Raw genomic sequence first — 22,380 nt, 5'->3', positions numbered from 1 at the left:
AAAGGTTTGAAGTTATAGGGGTCTTTCTGTAAAAAGGCAGGGGCTAGTTGGTAAAAATAGAAAAGTCTAAGGGCTTATTTGTAAATTTTTGGGACTTATATGTAAATAAATAAAATTATTGGGGGCTAAATGCAAAAAAGGTAGTTGACAAGGGCCTTTTTTCAAAAATTGAAAAGTATACGGACCTAAATGCTAAATTATCTAATTAAAAGAATTAATAGATTAAGTTTTAATTAGAAAACCCAATCTATTGCGTCAGCACGCTCACTGGGCTCAGGCGGCTGACGTGGATTACCACGTCGGACAAAACACTGGCGTGGCGTGGATCTTAAAGCTGACTGGGATTATGGTGACACATGGTGACTTCCTATTGGCTCGTGAAGGGGTATCTCACCTTTTAATCTCAGCCGTTGATCTACGATCGAACGATGGAAGGCGGGCTTCCTCGACTCTGGTGTGAGGGTGACGGTGATGAGGTCCGGACAGCGGTGTGGCTCAGGAGGTCCCCGCAGTTGAGCTCCGGTGGCCGGTCTTCGACGGCGAGTGACGAAACATGGAGAGGAGACAACGATGAACCCGTTTGAAGCACAATAACACTTCAGGGTGGCTCGAGGAGGATCGGCGACAGCGAGGCTCAATGGTGGGGTCCGACAGCCTGTGGAGCTCGAGCGTGGTGGCGAAACTTGACGCAGGTTGGTCGAGGACGTCAACGTGCTGACGACGAACACGGGTATGCACTAGAACAATGTTTTTTGGAAGGCTAGAATGGCTTGACGATGGCGAGGGGATGCGGTGGAGCTTCGACAGTGGCGCGAGAGCTCTCGGGTGGAAGAAAACCTACGGGATTTAGGGGCTTGGGCACGGTGGAGCAAGATGAAGCTCGGTCGGGGGTTTAATTAGGGTTTTATAGTCGTGGGGAGGAGCGGTTGCAAAGATGGGGTCGTGGCAGCAGTTTCGAGGGAAGTGGGGGTAGAAGGCGGGAGATTAGGAATGACGACAGGACCCAATGACAGAGAGAGAGAGAGAGCAGAGCAGAGAGAGAAAATGGGTGTCACATCCCCGCTGTCCTCCTTGCCGCCGGTATGTAGGTTTCCTTCCTTCCTTCCCTCCCTATGCAAATATGCAATGTGATCCACGTATGCGCCCGCTGTTGTAGGCCTCGGCTATTAGAATAAAAAAATGATTTTGATGTGCGTACAGAGGGTCGGACCGCTGCACTCGCCACGCTCACCAACCTCATAAGGAAGACACTCCCCATCGCCTACTCCTACCACAAGACTGACGGATTGCACCATGCCAATGGGTGGGGATGGCTCCCCAACATCGCTGCTATCCCCGCAGCCGATTCGTACTACCCCTTCTCTCTTCTCTGATCCGATGGGTTGGTTATATTTGTCTGTCTCACTCCCCACCCCTTCCCTTGAAATGAAACCATGTTGCAATGCAATTCATGCATTTCTCACTCGCTGACAATTTCCAAATGATTAATTGATGATGTCCTCTCTAGACAACATCACGATGGCAGATGAAGATTATATGATCAAGGCGATGAGGTGGGCTACTACTCGTAATCTGGATTCTCCAGCGAGAGCTACAATGGCGACAGACTTGACCAAGTCACCACGCTCAGCTGTTACCTCTCAGGAATCTATTTTAGGTACACCACAATCTATTTCCATATTTTCTATTGCTTCTTTACCTCAGGAGAAATTTACTTCTATTTTGGGTAAATTAGGTGTTTCTTTGGGTAGTTGTAGTAGTGAAATAAGTCTATCTATCAATGCCTTGAAACATGTAGAAGTAGACAAAATGAAGGTTGCTACTAATTCCAAAGCATCAATTTAAGTGCCAAATTACGGTTTCTCAAAAGATTTTAATCCCTTTGATGGAAGTGATGACGAGGATGCCAAACCTGACAGTGCTCTACTCGCTCGCTTGGTTAAGGATGTGTCGTAGGTAGATTATGATGAGGCGGAACTAGGCACAATTTTTTTTTTGACCTTATGGATACTGCTAGAAAATCTAAATCATCCTCTAAGACAAAATGACGAAAAATCCCAAACAAAGGTCTCTCCGACTTGGTTAAATATCGGTACGTTGCTGATGGTATTAGGGAACATAATTTGGATTTTGTGGCCTTATTAGAGACAGGGAAGAGTGACTTGTCAAGAACGAATCAGGCTCGCCTTTCAGGTGGCGCTGATTTTGTTTCGCATTGCCTTCCTCCTCACGGGAGGTCTGGCGGCATACTACTCGGGATTAATGCATCCACTTTAGATTTGTCTCTAATTGTGGAAGGGGAATTTTTGTCAAATTACATCTAAGCAACAAGATAGATAAATTTAAATGGATTGTTATGGCGGTCTACAGTCCGGCGCGGGACGATTTCAAATATAGCTTCCTAGCGGAGCTAGTGTGGGCCTGCCAGCATAATCACTTACCAAATCTGGTTAGCGGGGATTTCAATATCTTGAGGAATAGTACCAAGAAGAATAATAACAGATATAATGATTGTTGGCCTTTTTTGTTAAATGTTGTCATTGTTGGCTTCGATCTTAGAGAAATTGACCTAACAGGTTGACAATTTACTTGGGAAAATTCCCTTCCTAATCCAACTTTTGAAAAGTTAGATAGATTTCTAACAACTACAGAATGGGAGTCCAAATATCCATTAGTCTCTGTACACGCTCTGGATAGAGATGTTTCGGACCACACACCCTTGTTGCTAGATACCAGAATAGCGGCCTTCCTAGGGAACTGGAAGCAGTTCAAATTAGAGTTTCGCTGGTTCACTCAGGATGATTTTCATGACCGGGTGGTGGAAATCTGGAATAAGCCGGTAAAAGGACGTAACCATACCCAACGTTGGAATAACAAGATGAGGGTCTTGCACAGACATCTCAGGGGATGGGCAGCCCACACCAGTGGTACTTACAAACAAGAAAAGTGCAACCTTCAGTCCACCATAGATGAACTGGATATTGCCGCCGAGGTACGTGATCTGACCGACGTTGAGAGAGAGCAGTTGACTCAATCTAGAGATCGGTTGCTGAGACTTCTTCGTGAAGAAGAACTCAAGGTGTACCAGAGGGCAAAGATGACGGATGTCTTACTTGGTGATAATAACACCAAGTACTTCCAGATGGTTGCAAATAGAAAATATAGGAAGAAATAGATCTTTTGCCTAGATCAAGAGGAAGGTAAAATCGAAGGCGAGACCGCACTAAAAGCCTATATTACTAATTATTATGAGTCTTTGTTTGGGCCGCCTAAGGACAATTCATTCTCACTTGATGAGTCCAGAAAAGAGGATGTCCCTCAGATCTCAGAGGCGTAGAATGATTTTCTCACAGCTCCATTTTCGGAGAAGGAGGTTCAAGATGTTGTGTTTGATATGGAACACAATAAAGCAGCCGACCTAGATGGATTTCTAGCATAATTTTACCAAAAGTTATGGGATGTCATTAAGTTTGACTTGACTAATTTATTCCAAGAATTATATGTGGGCAAACTACTTTTATTTAGCCTTAATTTTTGGGTGATAACTCTACTGCCGAAAATCAAAGAGGCAAACTGGATCCAATAATATAGACCTATTTGTTTGTTGAATGTAAGCTTCAAGATCTTCATAAAGGTGGCCACAGATCGGATTAATTCCATTGCTGACCATGCTGTTAGTCCAACTCAAACTGCGTTCATGCGAGGGCAAAATATCATAGAGGGAGTCATCATCTTACATGAAACAGTTCACGAATTGCACAGAAAGAAATCGAGTGAGGTTATTTTTAAGGTAGACTTTGAAAAAGCCTATAATAAAGTCAAATGGCCTTTTCTACTACAGACTCTTCGGATGAAAGGATTCTCATCCAAGTGGATCTCTTGGATTGAGTCCTTCATTCGGGGGTAGTGTAGAAATTAAAGTGAATGATGACGTCGGACCTTTCTTTCAAACAAAAAGGTACTCCAGTAGGGAGACCCGCTTTCCCCGATGTTGTTCAGTGTTGTAGCTGACATGCTAGCTGTTCTTATCAAAAGGGCCAAAGCAGACAGGATAATAGGTGGAGTGGTGCCCCATCTTATAGATGATGGTATCTTTATTCTACAATATTCTAATGACACGATACTCTTTATGGATCATGACCTTGAGAAAGCTCGCAATATAAAGCTATTGCTTTGTACTTTTGAGTAACTATCGGGTCTTAAGATCAATTTTTATAAGAGTGAACTGTTTTGCTTCGGTGACGCCTAAGCCATGGCTGAGCAATACACCAAGCTTTTCAGTTGTGGTACTAGTAAACTCCCGTAGCGATATTAGGCATTCCAATTTATTATAGAAAGTTGAGGAATGTTGATTGGAAAGGGGTCGAGAAGCGGTTGGAGAATAGACTCAGTAGTTGGAAAGGAAAACACCTATCAATTAGTGGGCGACTGACATTGATAAATTCAGTGCTTAGCAGTCTGCCTATGTACATGATGTCTTTCTTTGCTATACCAAAGGGGTGCTTAAAAAACTTGATTATTTTTGCTCCAGGTTCTACTAACAAAGCAATGATCAAAAGAAAAAAAAATACCACCTTACTAAATGGAATATTTTGTGCCAACCCAGAGATCAAGGGGGTTTAGGGATTCAGGATCTAGATACTAAAAATATTGTCTTATTCAGCGAATGGCTTTTTAAGTTGCTCACAGCTGATGGAATGTAGCAACAAATGATTCGTACTAAGTACCTAGGTTCTAAACCATTATCGTAGGTCCAATGAAAAGCAGGGGATTCAAATTTTTGGGCCTATCTTATGAAGGTGAAGCAAGATTTTCTACGCTTCGTAACTTTCACTATCAAAGATGGCACCCAGATCAGGTTTTGGGAAGACCAGTGGTTGGAAAATTCACCTCTGCGAGAACAGTATCCATGCTTATACAATATAGTAAGGAACAAACATGATATTGTGGCAGAAGTCCTCTGAACCTTTCCTCCAAATGTTTCTTTTAGAAGGGACCTTACAGAGCCAAAATTAATTATGTGGAATGTCCTTACGCATGAGCAAGATGAGTTCCGCTGGAACTTAACCCCGAATAGGTAGTTCTCGGTGAAATCTCACTATCTTGCCTTAGTACATAGTGATGTTCCCAATCTTAATAAACGCCTTTAGAAACTAAAGGTGCCTATCAATGTTAAAATTTTCCTTTAGTACCTACGCCAAGGTGTAGTTTTGATAAAGGATAATCTGGCTAAACACAATTGGTAAGGAAATATGAAATATTGTTGTTGTCATCATGAAGAGACAATTAAATATCTTTTCTTTGAATGTTATTTTGCCCACGCTGTGTGGTCTATAATTCAAGCGACTTCAGGACTCTTTAGGCCTCATAGTGTATCATATATGTTCAGTACTGAGTTACGGGCATTAAGAGAGACTTGATATGGTGCTTGATAAAAGAAATATTTCATCTTATTTGCAGATTATCTATCTTTGTACTCACTGGCTCCATACTTGGGCCATATTACAGAATTCAGATTCTCGAGATATAGTTACAGTTGCATGTCAGTATTTGGAGAGAGTGGTGAGTGTTTTACCCAGGTGTATGGGTGGTGACCTAGTCGGAGGATCGTAGCGCCTTAGCATCTCCCTCTTTCACCTTTGTTAAATTATACTAGTGTTTTTTTCTTTTAGCTTGTGTGCATCTTGGTTATACAGAGAACGGAAGTATTTTCAGTGCGATTTTATCACTTAATGTAATTGACTGAGTTCAATAAAAACTTACTTTGTCAGAAAAAAAAATCCATCCTCAGTTTACATGCTCCAGGACCAGGAGGCTCATGCTGCTGAGGTACCCAACCCCTGCCCTGCTTCTCTTTTTTTTTATTTTCGTCTCATGTGCGTTCTTTCTTAGGTGTGGTCCCCTAATCACTTATGCTTTCTTTCCTCTCAACAATTACTACGTAACAGCACGACGATGCTATATGTCAGAGCAAGTAATTGACTGGGCGGAGCTCCCTGCTAGTAATGTCATGTTATTTTGTCATCCTCTCCTGTACCGTGGTTACCGATGGAGCGCACCTTCATCGCCATCAAGCCTGACGGCGTCCAAAGAGGCCTGGTCGGTACCACTTGTAACAGTAACAACACCCTCCCTCTCTGTGCATTTCTGGATCCTAATAACCTACTAGATCCATACTGCTTGTGCCATGCCACCACAATTGGCACAGATTTCACTACTTTAAGGCCTTGTCTCTGTTCTTGGCCATATAAATAATCAATTGCTGCTTTCAACACTCGACATGTTGACATACTTTTATTTCGCGAGAAGCGATCTTGTCCTCATGATCGACCTAGAGGTTCGCATTAACAACTGGACTAATCCATATACTGGTTACCATATGGATGCATATTAATCAATAGACCTAGGACAAGGCCAACATTTTTAAAGAGAAAGAATCCCCGTATGTCTTCTATATATTTAACTCTTCCTCTTCCAAATGGGTTGGGCCTTTCCTGAATTCTGTGGTATCGACAGTTTGGTCCTCTAGTCCACTATAATGCCTGGTTTATGAAACAAAAATATTGATAATGGTTTTATAGTTTCTATATAGTTATAGGTTTATGAACTTAGTCTAGCTCAATTGGTTAAGAATGTGGATATCTATTTAAACCATCTAAATTTGAGTCATCTTGGATGCGACTTTGTGTGCCATATTTTCAAAAAATGGCTGTGTTCGTCCTGGACTTGTTGGTGCAGAGACTAGAAATTGTACTTTCATCATCTAAAGAGCTTAGCTCAGTTGATTAAGGGTGTGCATATATAACTAGACCACCCAAAATTGACGAATTTGTGTAGTTATTTTCGAAAAAATGGTTATGTGGTGTGTGCATCGTTGATGTCTTGTTGGTGCAGAGGCTAGAAGTTGTATTTTCATTATCTAAATAGCCTAGTTCAGTTGGTTAATGATGTACGCTAAGACTATTTAAGTTTGAGTCCTTTTGGACGCAAATTTGTGTGACTATTTTTAAAAAATAGCTATGTGAATTCTGATTGTTGATGTAGAGTGCAGATGACAGAAGTTATATTTTCATCATCTAAAAAAAATATAGGTATAGGTAGGCTGACATGTAAACCATTTCAGTTATTCAGCCCATCACACGCGATTTCTCTGTTTAGTCATGTCTCTGTACGTTGGTGGTAATGGTTGTTTCCTCCAGGGCTATGATGCATCTCTTTTTTATAAATAATAGGAAACAATCTTGCAACAGATTTCTGAGATCGTGTTCCGATTTAAGAGAAAAGGATACAAGCTTGTTGCCATCAAGCTGATCGTTCCATCCAAAGAATTGGCCGAGAAGCACTATCATGATCTGAAAGAAAGACCTTTCTTCAATGGATTGTGCGACTTCCTCAGCTCTGGCCCTGTACTTGCTATGGTAAGCGGATCCCTCGTCTCTGCAGAAATTGTGCCTGCGTAAACGGTGAATGATATATAGGTTTATGTAGGTTTGGGAAGGAGAGGGTGTTATCAAGAATGGAAGATAACTAATTGGTGCTACAGACCCACAGAAATCTGAACCAGGAACCATCAGGTGTGATCTTGCCGTCGTTGTAGGAAGGTATTGTAATACCCCATAATAATAATAATGTGATTTTTTAAACCATTGCTCGGTTGGACGATCGGAGACCGTGGATGCGTAGATCTCGTCAAGACGAATCCGTTTTGCTATCTACTGTTGCGTTTGGGCACTTTGTGAATTCGTAATGAGTCCAATAAATTTAGACCGTTGGTTAAAAAAAAAGATAAGGTTCGGTGGGATCGGCTCCCACCCGATCCCACCCGCACTCGCCGCCCACGCTTCGTGGGCAGCCGCCGCCGCCTCCAGCCACTCGCCCGCCTCTGGCCGCCGCTGCAGCCATCCCGAGCCCCCCCCCCCCGGTCGCCGCGCTCCGCTGCCTCCCGCCGCCGCCGCGCCCAGCCGTCGGCTGCTGGCCGGAGCATGGTCGGTCGGTTGTGGGGAGGGAGGGGAGCAGGGGGCGTGGTGGGGAGGAAGGAGCAGGGAGGGGGGCCGGCTGGCCGGTCGGCCAGAGAAGAAAGAAGGAAGGAAAGGAGAGGAAAAGAAGAAAAGAAGAAGGGAGGAGGAGGCCGTCCGCGGGTTCGCTGTTTTTTTCTCGCCGGTTTGCGGTTCCGCTCCAAATGTGACTCCTCCGTAGTCCTTAGATGCTTGTAGGTGATTGAGTTTAGTGGTCCGCGTTATCGGTTAAGTGTATTGTTGGCCCAGTTAATGAGTAGTGCGTCATTTAAATTTGAGGTCTAACCGGTGTTGGTCGCGAGTGTATGTCTATAATGGAAGTTGTAGTTCACGTTATAGGCGTACCGATGGCGTGGGCGTTGTTCTTTTTGGGTAAGTGGTTTAGGTGCTTTTGGCTATTTGGGGTCGGTGTCCGGCGAGGTTTAGCCGTACGTTGTGGCTTATTTTTTGCTCTTTGTCTGAGCCAGGGGGGTCTTACTTGGCGTCTAGCAAGCTAGTTGGTAGATGTCTTTTTGAAGCCTTCGGTTGTCGAACGCTGGGTTTTGGCTTATTAGCATGCGTCCTCTTTTACTTCGTCGTTGCAGCGTCGTTGTGCTAATGGTGTGTTTGTTCAAGTGGTGCCACCTCACGTCACGACTAGTGCCCGGCTTCATCGTCGGTGAAAGCAAGTGAATGTAGCGAATGACTACGCTTTAACCTATTATTGGGTTGCCTATATTCTTTTAATTACAATGCATTCATCTAACCTGAATAACTGATTATGAGCTGGTTACTATGTTGTTTATTTTTCCAGAAGTTTACTCGATTATTGATTTATGAAGTGCAGTAAGCACGATATGCCATTCTGCAGTTGTTCATTGTATTATGTAATGTTTTTTTTTTTGAAGTCTCAAGCATATTCTGGGAGTTATGTTGTTGGTTATGCTTGAAGCACGTCATACATATACATCTCATGCATTGGAAGTTTGTCGTCGTCTTCTGGCCGCGACCATACCGGTACAGCACCGTATGTTACCCGAGGAGGGGTACAGTGCACACCCTTACGTTACCTGAGGAGGGGTAAGGATGAGGAGAGCATGTCATGTGCATGGTTATGTATTCTTATGAAATTCAATGAGTTATTCGCATCAAGATTTTATTTCCTTTAGTTGGCTTGTATTTATATATATATATATATATCAACCGAATGTTAAAATGATTAATGTTACCGTTGGACTTGCTTAGTCATAGTTGTTTCTTCTAATGTTGGCAGTCTGTTTCACTACTAGTTTCTATTTATAAATGTTTGCATATTCAACTGTGGCTAAATAGCTTTTTTTAAGTACCATTCACTTGCTGAGATTTTTGAATCTCAGCCATGCTTTCTTTCCAGGTTCTTTTTGAGGTGTCAATCGCTTGCGGGATGGGTAGCTACACGTCGTCTGCACGTTCACCTTCTCTCTTGGGCTAAACTTGATGTCTTGCATATATTGTCTTTTGTCCTGTAATGTATATAGTGAGTCTGTGGTGGTTAAATTGTATGGTCGAGGCATGTACCTCATTTGCTAGGATCTTTATATTGCTAGTATGATATTCTATATCTGTTTTGTTTGGATTGTTGTTGTCTGTTATACCTCCACTTTCAGATGAGGTGCTGCTAAAATTTTCCTTTACCTTTCAGCAGATATGTAGGTTGGTCTAAGTGACCTTCCAAATTTGTTTTGGTCGCCGGGGCGTTACAGGTATGCACCCATGCATCTAATCATCAGAATACCTTTTCATCGCTGCTTACCCGTAGATTAGGAAGCTGGAAATAGGATTTGATGCGCTATACTACTCAGCTTCCATTTTCGTTTCTAGCTGCACAGTCACAAAGAGAACTCAATTCTGTATTTCTTTGATATCATCATTCGCACTTAGAAGTTAGGATTCCTTTGTACTCACGTTCCATCACTTGAACATCAGAAACGTCATTCATGGAAGTGATGGCCTGGAGACGGCAAGGCTAAGATTGCTCTCTGGTTTGAAACCAGGGAGCTGGTCTCTTGCACCAGCAACGCGGAGACGTGGATCTACGGGGTGAATTAACCTTAACCGGTGAATCATTTTGTTTTTCTTTTCCTCTCCCTTCCCATAACTGCCGATAGGATAGACCAAGGCAAGATGTAATAATAAAGTCGTGACCGTCACTTTCGAGTTCGATCGTGACCATCTAGTGCAATAAGGCACTACGAGGAAATGTACCTTCAAATGTAGAGCGTTCACTGAGTAATCGTGCTGTTCTAATCAAACTATCATCTTTGGCCATGTGATCCAAGATGGCGATGCAGATGTTTCCTTGGATCTATTCTCCAAATCCCTATCATCATGATGGCTGAGTGTCTATTTTTCTGTCCTTTCATTTTTGGGTGTGTGAGTACGAGATGCTTTCTGGAGCTATGGGATTGGACCTTGTGGTGAGACTAGAACAAACAAATAGAATGGTGATCATGATTCCAAGCTCTTTCTATATACGTACCCTCCCCTCGATGGGTCGAGTTGGGTTCTGTGACAGCCATCAACACAAGACTGCAATCTTGAAACTCGATGATGGTTAGAAAATGAGCTGTTAGCCTGGACCTGGTTCCACATGTGAAGGCAATAGGCACTGAAACTTGATGATGGTTAGAAGAGTGCAATGCTGATAGCAGGTAGATATGATACATGCCAAACAAGAAGGGAGCTGAATTTTATTGTCATCTTCAAGCCTTTGTACAGGAGACTTCAGCTCTTCACTCCCTCGCGGCGAACGATATTATTACACAGGGCAGGGGAAATAGAATGCAGCCCGGAGGGAGGAGATTGGTTCAACAACTAAATTAATTCCGACGGGCAACACAGTGCCTCTCCACCTCCGTCGCCGAAGGTGGTGCAGTGCACCTTGATCTCCAGAAGCCGAAGCTCCGTCAAGCCCTCGAGTGGATTCCTTGCAAGCTTTGCCACTTTGCCATCTACTTCCTTGGCTTCAGCAGGACGCATTCTTCAATCTTGGCAAATCTCCCTCGCACTCTTGGCTGGCTGTCTGCTAGAGCTTTCCTGCAAGCATACTGCAAACCAAAAACATTCTGTCACTTATCCTGCATTCAGAAGCCCAGAAACTCTTATTTCTTCGTTGAGGAAAAGAGATTGCGAGCTACGGGCTTGTACCTTGATCTTCCTACCAAAGTCTCGCTTGATCTTCTTCTTTCTGTACCTCGAAAGCTTTTGCTGTCTTTCTTCGGTCTTCAGGTCACTGATGGTCACAAGCCTCTCACAAGATGTCTGAACATTTGCTGCATTCGCTGGTCGAGGGGTGTTGGCTCCAAGACTCTGTCAAAAGTGAAAATCGTAAGCCCAGTCTTACAAGAATCTGTAGAGCTTGCATGGTTCCCTCTTTTATAATAGCTATTCAGGATAAGTGTTATAGTTCACAGTTTGGCATGCATGCACCTAGTAAAAAAATTCTCCTTGCTAACATATATGCCAAGCAATTTGCCACATGAGCATCTAACATATTTTCTATTTGCACATTTCTTGATCATAGAATCGCGATAACTGATGGATCTGGAATACTAATAGCTTGCACACAAAAGTAGCTTCCAAGAAAACAGAATACTGTGCAGAATAGGTTTGTCTTGGATCAGTTAAAGTAATGACCAAATCACTAAGAAAAAGTTTGCTTTGAGCAGAAATAGTAACATGTGAAATTGGTGTCACAGCTTTAACGGCCTTTAAGCAAAGCAACGCTGTAAGCATGCCCGATGCAAGGGAAAAAGCAATGCTTTTGGTTTTGGTTTCTACCTCACCGATTCTATTCTCAGAAGCTGTGTTTTAAAAAAAGCTTTATGGTGTCAGTGCTTTCTTTTCCTCATAATAATTCCATATTTGAGTCTTCAAAAAAATATAATTCCTTATTTGTATAGTACAAGAGAAAAGGAGCTACTTATGAAACCTGAATGTCTCCTTCACTGTAAGTTCTCCTCAACCCAAATGCTGCCTCAAAGTCCAGCTCTTGGAAGTCCAGAAAGTTTGGCCTGACAGGTCCACTGATCCAATCTGATGAGTTCAGGCATCCAGAACTAACACTTTTCTGGAGTGAGCATTCAGGAATGGATGATTTCTCTTTGTCCATGGTCGGGAGTTCGACCTGTATATCTTCGACTTGCAGCATGGGAATCTTAACATCTAGCAGTTCAGAAATTGTCTCTTCGATTGCAGATTTCTCCATGAGTTCCTTCTCGCACTCATATAACACTTCACTTAGAAGAGGACCATTTTGAATGGTGCCAATGCCTGCAGTCTCGATAGTTTCATCCATTGCACTTTCGCTACCAGACATCATTGAAATGGCAGCTGCAACTGGATCAAGGCTAAGCAACCATTCCTGGATGATGGGTTCTGGAGCTTTGAACAGGTCCCCTTCTCCTCCAAGGTCATATTCTGATACCAAGGATGGATGCACCATGTTTCCCTGTTCAAAAAAATAGAGATGAGAACAATTTCCAATCTACTAAATACCTCATAGTAATACCAGGCTTTGAAACCGTGCCTAGGGGGTCCATATATGATTGAAACCGGACAAATTCGTAAGAATCAGGCAGTATATATGTCTAACTAAAATGGTAGTAGGACAAACAGAAGCGTCGAAATTTTCTTGCTAAAATGCTATCTGTAGGCCAGCCAATAAGGATATATTTTGTGGTGGGTACAATGGATCACCACTGCCGATGTTTTGTTTGTATTCATCTGCTGAACAGTCTAGCGCAATTCAGTATATAAAAAATTGGTCTCAAGGGCCAGGGTGTGAAGTTAGAGTAATAGACAACTCTTGTTGAGGGGGTGGACGTGTAAAAGCCATATTTGCAAGTGGTTAGCTGTTCTGTTCATGCACATGTCAACTTACAAGTCCCTATCATGCTCCCCGAGCGGATACTGGCGGGCAGCGGGCACTTGATCAGCATCTCAGAAGAGATAGCATCATAAATCCTGGCCAAAAACTGAACCTAATTTGATCCCTTGGCTCTCTGCTCCCTGAGCAGCAAAGTACACTAAATATCTCAACCCGTGTGGCCTTTGTGTGACTAGAAAGATGTGAATGAGAAGATTCAAAACAGAAAGCAAGGAACATGAAAAGTTGCAGCCAACATGACCGATTCTTATTCAGAATTGTGGATGTGCCTCTTACATATATCATTTGAAATGAAAATAAGATGGGCATGAGTATAAAATCAGTTCCAAATTTACCTATTTGACGCAATAAATAAACCACAAGTGACATTAGCAGTTAGGAAGCAGAGCATTTGAAGACAGACGCCAGCAGCAAGTAGTGTTGTAATTTGGTCAAGTATAAAGGCTGCAGCATCAGTCATCAGAAAAATCTCACTCTTCCATCGTCGATCGGACAGGGTGTACAGCTCACAAGATTGTTTATTTGTTAAGCTGGAGTTTCGATTAGGTGACCATCTACTGGGCAGTGCCAATTTTTTATGTAGCAGGGGGGCAGCAGCAGTCATCTTTAATTTGTCTGAAAAAGTTAAACCTGTGGTGATGATGGTAAATGAGTTGCAAGAAGAAGAGAAATCTGTTACTAAGAAATTTGATTCGCCTCGACGAGCTACCTATATCAAAGTGGGGGCGGGAAAACAGTTAAAAAGAAAGAAGGAAAAAAGCGAGTTTTTTTTTCTGGAGACGGCGGCAATTGAACAGAAATTCCTCCTCGAAGCCTTTGGAAATTGCATTAAACAAAAGGGACCGGAAAACTTGGAGGGTTTTCAATCAGAGGGGAGGATGGGGCCCAATCCAAGAAACAAATGTCAGATTGCAAGCGGAAATCACAATGAAGAAGTAGCTCACCAGGTGGGCGGCGGTGATCTCCGACGTGTCGGCGATGAGCGGCATGGCGGCGTAGTTGTCGTCCATGTAGATGGAGATGCAGGCGTCGGAGAGCAGAGGAGGGGCGGGTAGCGCGGAGGGGAAGGAGAAGTCGAGGGGTGGGGGCTGTGAAGAAGAGAGGAGCGGGGCCGGAGAGTAGGCGGCGGCGAAGCCGAAGCCGGCGTCGGCATACATGGCGGGCTTTCTCTTGTTGTGCTGTGGGTGAGATCTCACTTCTCGGTCGATCTTGTCTTGGAGCGGTTGGTGACTGCTGTGTGTCTTTACCTCGCTGGGATGGGCTCGGCGTTGTTGCGCGCGCACTAGAGTCGTCTAGATCAGTAGCTAGCCAGGGAGGAGGGAGCCGCCCCACTCTAACAGTACCAGTACCAGTACCAGTACCACTACCACTACCACTACCACTATCGGAGCAGGAGCAGGAGAAGCAGCAGCATGCCGAGCATCAAAGTAGACTCCGAACCGAGGAGAGGAGAGGAGAGGAGTGGAGTGGAGTGGAGTGGAGGCGGCGTCCGCTCGGCCGTGGGGTTTATGGCCGCTTTATAGCAAGCCAGGCCTTGCCTTGGAAGGCGAGGAAGAGGAAGAAGAGTGACAAAAGTGTTGCAGTCGCGAGCGAGCAGTGAGTGACGCATGCCATGCCAAGGCTGACTGCTTTGCCCGGCCTCCCAGTCGGCCAGTCCCCCAACCACCACCACCATGGCGATGCCGCCTCCCCCTCGCTCCCTCCCTCCCTGAATTTACCTGCGGCTGAAATGAACTTGTTACCGCCTTTCAGTAAGTGATTCTGATCATTACCATGAGTCCACACAACAGTGTGCATAATACGATTAGTAAGCAAATGGCAGCACGTACTGCAAATTCCTCCATTTGGCACGATTACATGATATTATATGGCAGATGTTGTCCTGATCTTGGGGAGATTTTGGAACCAGATAAAAATGCCCGTGAAATGAATTACCAATTAACTCTACCAGATGATAGGGACGGCAGGACTGAGCCGCCATGAGCAGAGCAGATGCGGACACGGGACGCCGATGATATTTTCATACCATCGATCAATAAGTACAAATTAATCATGGAAATCACCCTTTCAACTGAAGCCACTCTCGGTCGAGTTTGTTTAGTTTTTAGTGCTAATCAACATCTCGCTATCATCATCTGCTAGACTACATGGTGTGTTTCTTTTTTCTACATGTACCATGTATAAAGAAGACAGGACATGTGCTCCTCCTTCCTTCCTAGCCCTTGATCAGTAACCAACAAAATTAAGGTAAACCACGAGGAGCTATGTATGGCTTTCCAATCACAGCAGACACAGATTCTAGATAAAATAAATAACAGATCGAGCGTCAATCATCAGCACCAGACACTACTAGTCTATTACTACATGCAATCATGCATATACCAATTGATAAAAACCGACCGAATTCATATCAACTGCACAGTCAGGTGAACACTAAGTGATTTCATTTGCTCATTTTGTTGGACAAACAAAACTGTGATCCCAAACAAATTAATTAAGCTTCATCCTTGCAAGTTGTAGGAAACAGATTAATAGGTATGTATGTGATACCAATCCAATTAGTTGTAGCCAGCACTACTAGTAGATGCATGCATGTTGGAACAAGTCATCCGATATATAGCTTTTGGTTAGACTACTTTATAGGAATGAATGTACAGTATATATATTGTCTAAGACTATCATCATTTTGTTGGCCAAAATAACATGTCACAATGGTCGAAATGACTAGAGATATATTAAAATAAAGCATGATTGGCAACCAACGGCTTGCTTGTACTAATATCCGCATTACCACGGAAAAGTTTATCACCGCTGGTTAAAAAACGGGTAGTAGCGTAGGTAAGTGGTAGTGATACTACCCGGTAGTGCACTCGAGGAACGCCTGTAGCTTTTTTGATTTGTCACGGATTCTCGCAGCTTTTGTAGAGTTATTTTACCGTATATAGCAAATTACATGTCCGAGTAATTTATAGGAGTCGAACCTATAACCTCATCTCTCGCGCAAAGCTTCTTTGTCATCTCATCTTATAGTTTTACCTGATAGTTATGTTGTAATTTATTATTTTAACATTTACTGCTCAAATCTTTACACAATTATATGGATGTTTAGCTTCGAATGAAAATATTGTCAATTACAAAGTTGTACATCTCGTCGAGTGCAACAATTTTATATAAAATTTGTTTCCATCCAACTCCGTATGAAAAAGATATAAATTTGAGATTACCAATCCATGCGATGTCCGTATGAAAAAGATATAAATTTGAGATTACCAATCTATGCAATATTCGGTAAAATAATCATAACTTTTGCACACGGAGTTAGATTTCGATGTTTTTCCTCTATTTTCGAAGCTAATGAAGAGGCGTATTTGAAAAAAAAAATGCATGTGCTTATAAATGTACCTTTCTTGAAAAAAAAAAGCTTTAAACACTTTCGACAGGACATCTGAAGTTTTTAGTCGAAAATTAATCTTCTCTAATTTGTCTAAAAAAATTTAAGAGATGTACTGTTGCATCTAAAAGTCAGTCGTGCACATAAGTTTCATCAATCTGAGTTACAAAACTCGTGATAAAATTTTTAAGTAGCAGTTTTCAACTTTATAGCCATGTATGTAGTTTTTTCAATCATTCCTACTAGTGTTACATTATATACAATAATTTACTTTGTGATCTAGTATGTAGCTAAAGCTGATGGAATTGATCTTGTGCGCCAGGGTTCCTCTTTCTCGGCAGCCGTGAGCCTAGCTAATGCTAATGTCGACCGGCACACCGGATTCTTGCGCGCCAGCCAGCTAGGTAGCCTGATGTCGATCGATTGTTCGGTTCTGTTGGCTTTGCAACACAGCTTCTCTTGCAAATGGCGATAGATGCACGAGAGACAGACGACAGGGAGTCCAAATTAAAGTACACATGTTCAGAGGGAGAAAAAAAAAGCTAAGTACTTGGAACATCACACCTTACAATTTGTTGAGATTCCCAACACTGAAAAGGGAGCCAATAAGATGGTGCATGTCTTCCTAGCTATCCTCCATCTTGTGGCCAGGAAAAAGGACTGAGTATAGATGTGCTTTCCCTTACTAAATGGGGTGAGCAAGAAGCAATAAACAAATTAAATTAAATGGAGTACTCCTCTCCTATCAGCTCGATGGAATCAGCAAGGCCTCATGCATGGCTCATATATAGTCGATCACGTTGTGTTCTTTAGTTAGGTTGGGTCAATAGCTAGTCAGTAGCTAGAGATAGACTCGATCTATGAATCTAACTATCCATCACTTGCTCATGATTGTGCTGTGCAGCTTGTCTTGGAGGAGGATGCTGATGGATTCTCCTCCTTGGCAGCGAATGACAAGAGTTGGATGGAAAGGCGAAGGAAGGCCTGGGTGCTGCTGCTGCAGGGGTGAGGAGGGAAGGAGATGAACGAAGCTAGTAGTCATGAGTGGGAAATGGGAATCTTTCTCTTTCTTACAGCTAGCTCCAAACTCTATCGAGGCAGTGGGAATTTCTCATTGTCTCACATCGATCAAATTCTGCGCAAAAAAGGACCGTTTGCTTGTCCACTCCCAACTTGTGAATTGTCCGTCATGGATTGCTCATGGCCTCGTTTTCATACTTACACCTGATGGTGTTGATGCCCGGTCACGCTCACACCAACAATGGGCCCGCACACATGCCGTTCCTTCTATATATTTAATTATGCTCCCTCATATCATTCATCAATACTTGATATTTTGCATAATACCTGGCCAAGCTTTTAAAATTTTGACCTTCAATAACTTTTAAAATGTTTAGTTTGGAAACATATAAATCATATGTGCATATTTATCTTGAAAAATTCTTTTATAATCCCATAAATTTATTGGATTATATACATATATCCTAAAAGAAAATAGTGATCAAAGAATCCAAAACGTCATGTGTTTTTGTTTAAAGGGAGTAGGAGTATTATATATATACTCTTACGTGCCTAGGTCTCTAGCTTATGAATTATTTTGAAATGAAATTATGAGTGGATGGATATATGGCCGGACCAGTAACAGCTTGTAGTATCTCAGGCATTAGCTGTTTTGGGAATGAAGTGCTGCTGGTGATAGCTAGCTAATTATAGTGTTATAGAGCGGTGGCATCTCCTTACCTTGTGAAAGTTGCACCAAGCATGCACGCATGCATGCATATCACCCCAGAAATAAACAAGTGCAAATTTGATGCACAAGTTGCTACTACGGTTGGTGCTCTCCATATGCCATAAAGAGGAGAATTAAAGAAAGAAAGAAATGATGCACCCAGTTTCCTACAAGTGGAGAGCCAGAGACACCCTTTTCGTGTTGTGGCACTAGACCTTTTTTGTGGGCTAACGAGAAATTCTTTCTTCACCGGCAAGGGTTTTCTCTCTGTCAACGTCTCTCTCTCTCTCACCTTCTCTTCTGGTTTGGATTGGCTACCACTGTGGAGTATAACACAAACCACTTGATAAAATAGCTTTTTCCTTCTTTTGGTATGAGAGGCTTTAGTGAAGTCATATATAGGTCATCTATCACTCACTGTTCACCATTGAGTTAATTTTCTATCGAGTATTGTTGCCCAAAACATTGAGTGTTTACGCGCGACTGTGTTATAATTTATTGGCAACTAATTAACGGGTGCGTTTTCCTTCTAATTTTTTGAGAAATATAATAAGCATATATGCATGCACATGCGTTTAAATTTGTGAAAATCGTATGGTTGGGCAATGAGAATGAGCATGCCTAAATAGGAGAGGAGGACATGTTGGTACATCCATATATGGTGCACGCCAACAGAATCCATCTAATCAACCTCACTTGGTCTCTGATGGCTATGGCAACAATGGGTAGCTGAACACAAGAATTATTGGATCAGGTCGGACATCCCGTCCCGTGCTATGGCACCGATAGACTTTTCTTTGCAGCTTGCACAAAAATAACTGTCGGCAACGAAAGAAAAGTCTCATTTTGGCACTCAGCATGGCATCAAGGCAAACAACCAAAGGACATTGCGTCAAAGGTCTTTCAAGCATCCAAAGTTAAACGTCGCACTTTGAGCCAAGCCATCAGAAACAATACTTGGATTGCGACTTGGTTGTGGGCCTAGGGATAACGGCCCACTTCTTTGCATATTTTGTACACCTCTTCTTCGTCCTTGCTACGAGCCATCATTCACTTACAACGCGACGCTCAACATAGCATAACTTGGAAATTCACAACACAGCGACTACACAACAGCTTTGGCATACAAGCCTCAGTTCCTTGGCTCTATCGACACGATTTTCCAAAGCCTAAATCTAAGCTTTTTGCCTGCCTGGCAATATTCTAGAACACACTATTCACTGGGCCACCATCTCTCATAATCCTAGGTTCTTGGAAACCTAGAAGGAGAGTAACAACAAAATCTTTAACCAGACTTATCAATCCACTCCGAGGACCAGTTTGGGAACTTGCGTGAGCGTCACGCTTTGACTATTCTCAAACGAGTATTTTTAGCGTTCCAACGATTCTCCTTTACGGTTTTCGTTCTCGTCATAAATAAATTTCTATGAATATTTCCTTTTAGATGAGATTTTTTAATTTTTCTTCACAAATCTCTTCGAATAAAAACCGTTAAAGATGAGAGAAAATAAAAGAAACAAAAAACGAAAAGAGAAATAAAATAAAAGGAATATAATTGGAATGGTTGCATCTCTTTTGGAGAGAGTAGGCTTTCGTTGTATTTGGGGGCTACGGCTTCTTTTTTTGTACGGCCATTACTCTGTAATATCCTAACCCATTGGGACATTTCTTTATTAATATACAACGCAGCTCTCCTGTCTAAGTTTCAAAGAAAACATAATCCAGTATTTCCGTATATATTCTCTTGTATCGGTCATTTTAGATATGGATGCAGTCTACAATACACAGGTGTATATATATCCTATTTGACACCTAGTGCGTTAAATAGAGATTTTCCGTTTGTCAGTTTTCGGTTTCAGAATGAGTGTTTTTCTATTTTGTAATAGGGATGATGCGGTCATTAGTTTTTCTGTTTTATAATGTGTGATTTTCTGTTTTTATTAAGGATTTTACTATTTTTAGTTTTTCTATTTTTATAATGTGCGATTTTCAGTTTTGTAAAAGAGATTTTTCGATTGTGAGCTGATTCGAAGAGATTGGAATAACCGATGTGTTAAATACTTATTTAAGGTGTAGCACGTTTTTTATATATACCCCCACATATATACATATATATGTTTGTATATATACACGATAAGTCTATTTTACGCTTTGATGCAGAATAAACTTGTGATGCGCCACTGCGATGACTTATGCACCATGCTCTTCCACGGCAACGTCACAGTGCCACTCTCCATTGACCACAAGGTATTGATCTTTGTCTGGACAACGACATCTACTCAACCACTTAAATTATTATTTAATAAGTACATAGATTAATATCTAGTGCTGGACTGCAAGTATCTCCACATAAGATTAGTACTCTCCTGCCTTGAGTTGTTGTTTAATTCTGATGGATAGGATCGTTATACAATTACAATATGATAGATATTTAATTTTAATTTGTATTGTACTGTAGTTACAACTTGAGCCTAGCGTAATTGCAGTCACTTTTGTACCACGCCCAAGTTACGATAAAGAAAAATAATCAGTTACGACAGTACAAATAGTTGAATTACGATCACATGACAGAAAATACATAATTACGACTAGAAAATATATTAAATTACGACCATATATATTTATAGTAATTGATCTATCTTATGAATCATAACTATAATGTTCTTAAGATCATGACTAGAGGTATGCGCGGAGGTGAACAAATTATAATCACATGGTAAAAAATATATAATTGTAACTATAGAAGGTACTGAGTTACGATCATATATATTTGTAGTAACTGATCTGTAATAACTGAGAAGTGATGTAATAATAAACTACAGTATATCTAGACACATTATAGATATACTTATATATACAAAATGGTACAATTATATGTCAGGAGAGTAACAAAATCCATAACTAAGTACAGAGAAATGCTTCTGACAGAAACATGCTAAGTATCATCTGCATTTAATTAATTTGATAGTCTCCAACATGCTAAAAAACAATTAATTCTTGTATATATGTATGCAAGTGATGATCGTTTCCATGGGAATGTATCGTGTGCATTCCGCGGCGACAAGGCATGACGAAGAGGGAGAAAATTGGAGTGTTGCTAAAAGTAGTTGCATGAAAACAAGGCCTGTCGCTTTTTCATTGGATCAGATAAGCAAGTAGAGACGATAGCGTGGCTTGAGAGGAAGCAAGAAAATACTGATATAATGATCTGACGGGAAGAGATAAAGCAGGGGTCAATTGGGAAGCGTTTGTTTGTTCATATCCGGAGCTAGCTAAGCTAGCTAGTTTAAGTAGTAGTAGTCCTCCAATGGCAGAGTTTAGTTGTTACGAGCACTACTAGAAGCTGCTGCTGCTGCCAAAAACAGAGCAGCTGGATGCAGAGCACTTGACTCTATCAGATGGGTCATTGTCGCGACCCTTTACAGCTGTCAAGTGCAGTGCATCGGACCCGACGATGGATGCTTCCAGGGAAAGAAGAGAGTGCTTGGTGTATCTCTCACACGTCAAACACACACAAGGCCAACGTTCTCTAATCTCTAGCGAGTGACTGTAATGTTGTCTGAGCGCCCTGCTGCTGCCGCCTGCCGGTGGTGCATCTCTAATTCCTCTGCAGCTGGATCTGTTGATGGGAGCACGGAGTGACGGGGAGTGAAGTCAGGGCAGAGGATCCTCGTCCGTTGGTGGTGTTCTGGCCCGCCATTCCTGGCCTCATCTCACGATGCCACGGAGAGATAGCGAGCGCGGCACGGGCTCTTGGCCGCTTTTCACATCCAATGGCAACTTGACTCATCACCTCTTTTTTTGTCCTCGACCATGCAAACGAAACCAAGCCAAATGGGAATCATGCACTCACTACCAAATTTAGTAGCTTCTTGCTCCATCCACTGCTCATCAATGGATGGATGGATGGATGGATGGATGGATGGACACATGCAGCAGCTGGCCAGAAAAAGGAAATACTCCTCCTCCTCTACTGTCTACTCCACTCCAGTCCTTGGTATTTACATTTGGGTACAGGCGAGGCGTGGAGGTCAAAGCATGCATGGTCGTCGTCGACCTCTAGCTGTGTGGCTGGGAGGCCGGCCGGGACGACCATGCATCCATCCATGCATGGAATGGAAGATTTTTTTTTTTTTTTTAGATAATGGAACAAAGTGGAATGGAAGATGGAGCAAAGAAAAGAAAGAAATCAAGCAACGTACACACAGCGCCAATTAAATTAGTAACAACGAACAGATCGCAGCAGGTCAACGATAGATCGTCAGGTTCACCTCTCTTGTCGCTCCCAACCAGCTAGCTGTTCGATTCCCACGCTACATCGAGGAGAGCTAGCTGCTTA

The 22,380-nt window shown here is 42.3% G+C and overlaps 1 protein-coding gene and 1 pseudogene across 1 annotated transcript; one reads left to right on the top strand and one right to left on the bottom strand.

Moving 5' to 3' along the window:
- Nucleotides 1-5,730: 5,730 nt before the first annotated feature.
- Nucleotides 5,731-10,234, top strand: LOC133929566 (nucleoside diphosphate kinase IV, chloroplastic/mitochondrial-like; annotated as a pseudogene).
- Nucleotides 10,235-10,696: 462 nt separating this feature from the next.
- On the bottom strand, nucleotides 10,697-14,523 carry LOC133929563 (uncharacterized). The gene is made up of 4 exons (XM_062376370.1): nucleotides 13,866-14,523; nucleotides 11,965-12,483; nucleotides 11,181-11,342; nucleotides 10,697-11,080 (listed from the first exon to the last, which is right to left on the bottom strand). Exons 1-4 carry the CDS (start codon nucleotides 14,076-14,078, stop codon nucleotides 10,985-10,987), a joined length of 990 nt encoding a protein of 329 aa, XP_062232354.1. The 5' UTR covers nucleotides 14,079-14,523; the 3' UTR covers nucleotides 10,697-10,984.
- Between the last annotated feature and the right edge of the window lie 7,857 nt (nucleotides 14,524-22,380).

This window comes from Phragmites australis, chromosome 9 (genome assembly GCF_958298935.1).
Source record: "Phragmites australis chromosome 9, lpPhrAust1.1, whole genome shotgun sequence".
Classification (NCBI taxonomy): Eukaryota; Viridiplantae; Streptophyta; class Magnoliopsida; order Poales; family Poaceae; genus Phragmites; species Phragmites australis.
The sequence above is the reverse complement of the archived record's forward strand: the minus strand, read 5'-3'. Positions and strand labels throughout refer to the sequence as shown.

Coding starts and splice junctions, on each gene's coding strand:
- LOC133929563 (XM_062376370.1), bottom strand. CDS start 14,078: ATGTATGCCGACGCCGGCTTCGGCTTCGCCGCCGCCTACTCTCCGGCC. Junction 12,484..13,865: donor AGATCACCGCCGCCCACCTG/GTGAGCTACTTC, acceptor TTTTTTGAACAG/GGAAACATGGTGCATCCATC. Junction 11,081..11,180: donor ACTTTGGTAGGAAGATCAAG/GTACAAGCCCGT, acceptor TTTGGTTTGCAG/TATGCTTGCAGGAAAGCTCT.